Source organism: Barbus barbus (assembly GCF_936440315.1).
Source record: "Barbus barbus genome assembly, chromosome: 36".
In the NCBI taxonomy this organism is placed as follows: Eukaryota; Metazoa; Chordata; class Actinopteri; order Cypriniformes; family Cyprinidae; genus Barbus; species Barbus barbus.
In genome coordinates this window covers 10,410,685-10,419,085 of record NC_136714.1, presented here as the reverse complement: position 1 = coordinate 10,419,085, position 8,401 = coordinate 10,410,685, and the positions used below count along the sequence as shown (strand labels likewise).

The 8,401-nt window shown below is 35.1% G+C and overlaps 1 protein-coding gene across 2 annotated transcripts; it reads right to left on the bottom strand.

The window, feature by feature from the left end:
• Nucleotides 1-1,107: 1,107 nt before the first annotated feature.
• On the bottom strand, nt 1,108-7,887 carry LOC306855812 (polyunsaturated fatty acid lipoxygenase ALOX8-like). 2 transcript variants are annotated; one of them, XM_079394706.1, is made up of 15 exons: nt 7,795-7,887; nt 6,744-6,889; nt 5,483-5,696; nt 5,313-5,394; nt 5,030-5,119; nt 4,814-4,929; nt 4,535-4,707; nt 4,305-4,448; nt 3,970-4,173; nt 3,698-3,784; nt 3,421-3,590; nt 3,215-3,336; nt 2,200-2,300; nt 1,919-2,089; nt 1,108-1,817 (listed from the first exon to the last, which is right to left on the bottom strand). In XM_079394706.1, the coding sequence occupies exons 2-15, from the start codon at nt 6,879-6,881 to the stop codon at nt 1,638-1,640; spliced, it is 1,992 nt and encodes a 663-aa protein (XP_079250832.1). In that variant the 5' UTR covers nt 6,882-6,889; nt 7,795-7,887; the 3' UTR covers nt 1,108-1,637. The 2 variants fall into 2 exon arrangements, with proteins under 2 accessions (XP_079250832.1, XP_079250831.1); XM_079394705.1 differs by having other exon boundaries at nt 6,744-6,919; nt 7,795-7,873.
• Nucleotides 7,888-8,401: the final 514 nt, after the last annotated feature.

Here is an 8,401-nt window from a genome sequence, read left to right as displayed (position 1 = left end):
AGCAGTTGAGATAAATCAGGCAGTTTATTTGTGAATCTGTCTTTGGTGGCTGGAACAATAGTTCTGCCCGGACGATAACGCGGAGCCATATAACTAATATCAGTTATACGCAGCATGCACGATACAAGGAAATGATCAGTAACATCATCACTTTGAGGTACGATATCTATATCTGTAAGATCAATTCCATGCGATGTAATTAAATCTAGCGTATGATTAAAACGATGAGTGGGCCCGGTGACGTTTTGCTTGACTCCAAAAGAGTTTATTAGGTCAGTAAATGCAAGTCCTAACGCATCATTTGTATTATCAACGTCAATGTTAAAATCTCCGACAATTAGCAGTTTATCAACATTAACCAATAGATCTGAGAGGAAATCTGCAAATTCTTTTAGGAAATCTGTATATGGCCCTGGCGGTCTATACACAGTAGCCAGAGCAAGAGATAGGAGAGATTTATTTTGCATATCTAACAGTGTAACATTAAGCAGAAGTATTTCGAATGAGTTAAACCTCCTGTATCCTGTTTTCTGAGTAACATTGAGAATATCACTATATATTGTTGCTACACCGCCGCCACGACCAGTCTGACGGGGCTCATTTTTATAACAGTAGCTTGGTGGAGTAGACTCATTTACACCAAAATATTCATTTATGGTCTTTATTTTATTTGGGCTAGTTTAATTAATTTTCGGGCTACCAAAATCTGAGGAGTACCTGCCCGAAGGGATTTAGAAATTTTGTTGAGCCCTGTTTATCGATCTAAAATAAAAAACATAGGCGGGGAGACTTACCACTATACTAACGAGGAGTGGCTTAATGGCCACATGGTACAGGCCATTCAGTCGCAATTCTGAACAAAGCTTAATATAGAGTATTTCTTCATTTCAGCCAGTTTTATATTAAACTGGACAGATTTCTTTATTTTTTGGAGGTCATATTAAAAGAAAAACATTTTAAACATAACTTCATTAATCATTAATTTTGTTACTTTTGAAATTTAGATTTAATTTTTCTACACTTGTAACAGGGTAAGTTTCAGTGAAGAGCTTGCTTGGCATGAATTATGAAATGTGATGGGTGAAGAGAACAGAAAAATCTCACTTGTGAACAGAATATTTTTTATTGTGCATAATTTCCAATAACCTTGTAATTTTGTCAAATCATGCAAAAAAAGTACATATAAAAATATTATTTAATGCTATAAACTTTTAACTAAATGAAATATTTTATTCTAAAACCTTTTTGCACATTTTCTATTATTTTAGCTCGATTTTAGGTTAATCAGTGAAAAAACAGGTTAAAACCTTCTTTTGGCATTATCTTACATTTTGAGTTCAACTGAGTGATGCATTTATTCGTTTCATAAACCTGTAAAAAAAGCTAATTCTTAAATCAACAACATAGCCTGCTGTAAAACCAAGCCCTGTTTCAAACCAAACTTGAAACGCGTAAAGATGCAAATGTAATTATAGTTAAAACTGAGACAAAAGACCTACCTCTATGCATATAAAATTCAGATTCAAATGTAATATAAGTCATTGAGTATACAAAGCAGTGGCAAATGAACACCAAGTCGTAGTTCTGCAAACAAGTAGCCTTACAGTTACAATTCATGATTCAATTGGACAGTGAACTCAAATAGTCACACTGTTCTCAATGCGGTCTGGAGACAGGTAAGGATAGGGCAATTCCAGCTGGCTGTTCCTGTCTGCGATGTCTTTTGCGATAATTTTCAGCTCTCTCCGGACCTCCTCCACAAGCTTGACGATTGCACCACTGCTGAAGTACCACTCATTATAATGGCACAATGGCACCTAAAGAGGAAGTAATGGCTAGATGAACATCATGCATCCTATAGTAAATATTCAGTGTAAAGTCTATGCAGTGTTACTCTGGAGATTGTGTTAACACTTACAAAGTCAATGGCAGGCTGTGACAGTAGAGACAGGACACTAAGGACGTGGCAAGAGGAGTTCACTTCAGGAAGGAAGGAGAAAATATCCTCCTCAGACACCGAGCCTTTGGTCTGAGAAGGTGGACGTGACATGGCCCCTGGACTGTTCGGTATCCAAATGTTATAATCCAGCTAAATGTGGAGATGAGGGTTGAGATGAGTTTAGTGAATTTGAATGAGCTAAGCGGACATAATATGCTATTCCTGAGCACCTCCGTCAGATTATTAATAATTGAACATACCTGAGAGAAGTTCACTGCTGCATGAAGTGCTGAGCAGGAAAAGATCACCATGGTAACAAACTTGCACATTTCGGCTGTGGTCTGAAATGACTGTGGAGCTCCTGGAGAAAATAATATGAAGGGAAAGCAAAGATAAATTTAAGCATTTTATTTCTCTATGAAGAATAAATTAAGTTGATGTGATAGAAATTGTATGGGTCAATGACATGTTCAAGGGTCAATGATAAAGATTTTTTTTTGTTTCATGTGGTTTTAAAGAAACTTTATTAAATGTAATGACTAAAAATGTGGTATAACCATTAAGTAAAACAAAAAAACATGTTCCATACACCTTAAATACATGTGAGTGAAATTTTTCCTTGCACCTTAAATGTAAATGTTTTAAAATATACTTTAAGGTATCATTTTTTATATCATTGATTCATTATGTTTTTAGGGTGTCACGCCACATGACATTTTATAACTGAACTAACCTTGGCTTGTCATAAAAAGGTCAAATTATCAGATTTTTTTTCAGAGATGTTTCCTAAAAAATAATGAAAGATTACGGCAAACTACTTAACTACTAACTAAACTACTTTCATTCTTTTCAGTAAGAATTATGCTGACATTTTTTACTCTACGCCCTCCCAAAATTATTAATTCATAACAATCATTATGTTTTTGGGGAGTCACACCTTATGACATGTTACAAACTTAACTAACCGTGCTTTGTCATAAAAAGGTCAAATTATTGGATATTTTAAGAGAAGTTTCTTAAGAAATGATAATAAAAGATTATGCAAAATTGTTTAAAAATATTTTCTTAAAAATTTAATTCTTTTGACGTGGCTTTTTGTCTTCATGATGATATCAAGACTAATCAGCCTAACATTTCTGACTTTATGGCCCCCAAAAATATCCAAAATGATTTTTAATTCCAAAATTACAAGTGTGTTTTTGAAAAAAATAAGACATGACAAAAATGTGTGTCATGTGACTGACCCTTATGCATAAGAACAAAATTTGTGAGAACCTATGTGACTGAGGCCGAGGAATCCCTCCGTGAAGATCTCTCTAATCCAGTTCTGTAGTTCACAGTCATGCTGGACATCCTCATCATTGCAGTAATACAAACTAATCCAACCTGCAACAAACCTGCATGGCAAACGCAAATCATGTGCTTACTTCAAACTTAAAGAGGACTGTGATTCAGATAATGCTGAATGCTGATGAAAGTACCTATGTAGAGCATCCCAGACCCTGAGTGCATCTTGTGCATAATAGCAGATAGGTAGTGCATCCAGTCCACGCACTCTTACGTCATCTGGCACACACATTGAGCTGTAGCGGAGACATTGTGTTCCTCGTGCAAGCAGCAGTGGTATTGCCTCCAGACCACAGGCTATTGACTATAGAGAACAGAAACAAAAAACATTAGATTAAATCACAGTGAAAAAAATAGATTCTGTCTTTCACTTCCTTTGCAGAGTAAACAGACAAGATTAAACAAACCAACCTTGTCAAAAACCCCTTTTGAGGCCAGAAGAGTGACTCTAGCCTGAATGTTAATCTGAAGAGTGCTTTGGAGATGAGGCACCAGGAGCTGAAAAACAGATGCGCAATTCATAAGTTTAGCAGCTAAAGCATTCAATCATCTACTATAATAATTATAATAATAATCATAATTCCGACTACTTGCACCCCGAGAAAAACAACAACAAGTAAATGGTGCCCCCTAATGGTCAAAGTCAACACTGCGTGGTTCTGTATCTGAGCTGAACTTTGTACCTGGTGAAGAGGATGAATCTCGGGGAGCTGTCTGAGTGTGGCGGTACAGCACACCTCTCCTAAAAGATGAGTGCGCAAGAAATGGGAAAGTAGCTGATGAACCTGGAAATCTGAATTACGGACCCACATCTTCGCTAACAACCAATCCGGTGCAGTATCAGAGGGCAAGAAAACAGGATTCTGTGGACCAGGAACCTGTTGAAGCTAAAATATTAAGATTTGGGTCTTGATTTCAGCATTCAGTTGGTCAATAAAGTTCAGCCAAAAGAGATATTTATGTAACTAATCAGAAATTGGTAACTATTACAATTAAAAAGTGATAATGTTTTTTTTACTTGTATGGCAATGGGCTTTAGTTCTCCTTGTCTGGTGTAATGCAGCAGGCATAAAGGGGCAGCCAAGTAGGTCTTTTTGCCATTGACAGTATTAGCTGGCAGCTGATCCAGTACTTCATAATCCAAAAGATACACATGTCCTCTCTGTGCATTGTACATTATGTAGTTACATAACAATTATGTTCTGTTAAAAATGTCAAAATGTTCTGCAATCGCACACTTGTTCGCACCTCCATCTCCTGTTCCAGTGATGAGTCCTCTGGTAAAAAAGGTCTGACCATCTCTGAAGTGACAGACAGGTTAGGTGGCAGGTTATGGATCTGTCTGATACACAGAGGATTGCAACCATTGAGGCACTGATATCCGAAGAATGCATCCTCTTGCCAATGAGCCTGAACATATTCTGAGAAAAAAAAACATTCACTATTCAAATATTACATAATAATCATCATCATCATCATTTATTTCTTTAAATTTATTGTAAATTAAATTTTATTTGTTTAGCATACTGGCAATTGTGTTCTCCCTTCCATTGAAAAGGAAGAATGTCTCAAGTTCCTGTAGGCTGCTCCAAAATGTTCTTCTTTCAGTTAAACTCTTTATGTAATGCACATTGTAAACTGGGCTAAAAGACAAGACGAGTGACAACATTTCATTGCCAAATTCAGTTCATATGACATAAGAATAAATGAATATCAATCTAGTTTGTAAAGCTAAACCACTACCGCTGACGGATGTAACTCAAGTTTGGTCCTAGAGCTGTAACACTGGTGATGTCTACACAGTGAGGACCACCTTCAACAAATGTGCCCCACCTACAGATAAAAAAAATAACTTTTTTATTAACTGTGAAAAAAAGATGGGAGGACAAAAACAATAAACTAAATATAGTAGTGATGTTACGGTCAACACGGAAGCTCCGACGCTTGTATCAAAAAACCCCAATACATTTCACATTGAAGCACTGTTTTGTGAAAAAGTATCTTTAATGAGTAAAAAACATTTTACCTGATAAACTGTTGTTTATGTTGGAGATCCTTCTCCCTGTGATTGATTAGGATCTCTAATGTTTCCTTATTTTTCAGACATGCTAGAGAAGGGAAACATCATGAAATTTGGATATGAAGTCCAGGAAATAATAAGGATATTATTACGGTAAATAAACAGAAACAGGTCACCTTTCTCATTCCGCAGCTCGATGTAACCATCTGCTGTCCGTATCCATTTATGACAAGGAAAAACCTCCACCTCGGGATCCTCAGAACTCCGTCTCACCTGCACATCCTGACAGTGCCAATCCAGGTCCGGAAAGCCAGGCTGAGTCTCAAGACGGAGTCTTAACAGAACCACTATGCCAACTTCCTCTTTAGGCTTGATGACAACTGTATTGGCCTGTCCCGAAAAGAAAAACACCACATTTGCATGTGTACCTGCAAGATGGGGGTCATTGTAAATAAGAATGCTGCCATAGTGAATGACTCTGTTTCTCTGTTACAGTCATTTGATATATGGTTTAGAATGGGTTAAAGTGCCTCAGCAAACACTGTAGTGTCCTGTAGCTGTTAGATGGTTTTCCGATTAGAAAGCAAGATACAGAGGAATGCAGTGAATAAAATTAAGTTGTTGTTTCCTCTCTCTCTCGCTCTCTCTCCCTGTGTGTGTATAAGTGCTTGTTAAGTCCTTGCTGAACATTGTGACACATGTAAAGTACGCTACTGTTTAAGGGTAATATGTTTTTTGACAAAACACTTTAAGTACACATTAAATTGATCAAAAGTGACAGTAAAGACATTCATAATGTTATAAAAGATTTCAATTAAAAAAAAAAAAAGCTGTTCTTTTGAACTTTCTATTCACCAAAAGAATTCGAAAAACATAATGTATCATGGTTTCCACAAAGCAGCACAACTGTTTTGAATATTGATGATAAAAAATGTTTCTTAAGCAGATCAGCATATTACAATGATTTCTGAAGGATCACTTGACACTGAAGACTGATGATGCTGAAAATGTATCTTTGCCATCACAATAATAAATGATCTTTTAAAATAAACATAAAACATTAAAATAAAAAAAGTTCATTTAAATTGTATTTTACATTGTTACTGTTTTAGTTTCATATAAAACTATTGAATAGTGGTGTACATAATCTAACATAATTAAAATAATTTCATGTTTATTGTGCTATATCTTGTGCATTATGTACAACTATACTTTCATATTTGATATTTATGATATATTAGTTTTTGACACAAATAGGCACAACGTTGCTTTTTAATGTGGTTCAAAAATATACCTCTATATACTAATATATATTCTTCTGTTCTTATAACTGCATTTTATTTGTAAACAGTTAAATCTGTAAAAACTGTTAAATTACTTAATTTCATCTGTGTTCAGAGTCATGTGATGTCTTCTCAAAATAGGTGATTGTCTTACTGAGCCGGGCAAGAGACAGTGCTCCACTCTGACTGGAGGACTCTCACACAGAGTACCAATCAAAGAGATCCAAACCCTGCCATACGTTCCTGACAGCGGAGATGCTGAGGTTTGAATGGTCACATGAAAGCCGTCCATTTCTCAACCTAGAGTTCCCAAGCATTAAAAGGAGTGGCCTATTAATGAAAATAAATCATATCATGAACTAGAAACAGCCAGACCTTTACAATATATACACTCAAAAGACTGCTGAAATGAATGCATACCATGGCAGTCCATTTCAGCTAAAAACTGATGTGCAAAATAATGTGCAAATGAAAAAGCAAACACAAACAAATTGGAAAGCAAAGGCAGAGGCGTGAATATAAAACAACAGGAAAATTATTTTTGTGGAGGTACAAGCAATATTCAAATGTTATCAACTGATAGCATGTTAAATCCATTGCCAACTAGAAAATAAAAATAGATTTTCCAAAACAGCAGGTATTTGTTCCATAATCGTGCATGCAAGTACATGAATCAAAACCCCAGAGCATGTAGCATATATTTACTATATTTACTTGTATGTATGTTACATTACATTAATAAATCTACATTTTCTCTATATGCTTTGGTATTTTTCTCCTTTCTTTTTAATCCCTCACTGTGACCTTTAGGAAATGTAAACACTCTTATGGTCGTTATTTGCAAATGTTTGCATATAGAAGTGACAAAAACGACATTCCATATTTGAATTGTAAATGCTATAGCCCATCACTTGACAAAATACACAACTACTTTACATCTGGCAACTAAAGCAACATTACAGCGAAATAATTCACACCTTTTCTGTGCTTAAATGTTCACACGTTATTTGAAATAACCGATTTAATGCACTTAATAACTATGTACACACCAGAAAACAAGATCCCATTGGATCATTACAAATTTTAGTGCTTTTCTTCTCATCAGTGCATTATTTTTCAAACTATATCTGGTAGCGGTAACACGTTCGGTCAAAAAAAACAACACGAAAGACAATGAAAGTGCAAGAACAAGTGCATTAACTTACCTTCCCAGTATTTTCACTGAAGATGTGAGTCAAGAGCACTGATGGTCGCTTTATATCACCTCAGCCAATCGCGTGTGTGAGTGGGTTAGTCGCGCTGACTTCCGGATGTATGTGGTGTTTATGGTATTGGTGTTATTGGTATTTTTGGTGTAGGCCTATTCTGAAGAGGCGTGCATATGTGCTGTAGTTACATATTACCTCTGTCATTTAATTTAAATGCATGTACGTACATACTTATTTTTGAAAAACGTGGTCTAAATATTTTTTTATTATATATATTTGTACTATATGAATATTATATTATATATATATATATGTATGTATGTATATATATATATATATATATATATATAATATTATCTATATTATAATATTATATATATATATATATATATATATATATATATATATATATATATATATATATATATATATATATATATATATATATATATATATAATATTAATATAGTATGATGTGCAGAGTGCAAAAAAAACCAAAAAAAAAAATAACGTTCCCTGACCGGGAATCGAACCCGGGCCGCGGCGGTGAGAGCGCCGAATCCTAACCACTAGATATTTGCGTTTATTTATCGATTGCTATTTT

Coding starts and splice junctions, on each gene's coding strand:
- LOC306855812 (XM_079394706.1), bottom strand. CDS start 6,881: ATGGACGGCTTTCATGTGACCATTCAAACCTCAGCATCTCCGCTGTCA. Junction 5,120..5,312: donor CATAAACAACAGTTTATCAG/GTAAAATGTTTT, acceptor TTTTATCTGTAG/GTGGGGCACATTTGTTGAAG. Junction 2,301..3,214: donor CCTCGGCCTCAGTCACATAG/GTTCTCACAAAT, acceptor TATTTTCTCCAG/GAGCTCCACAGTCATTTCAG.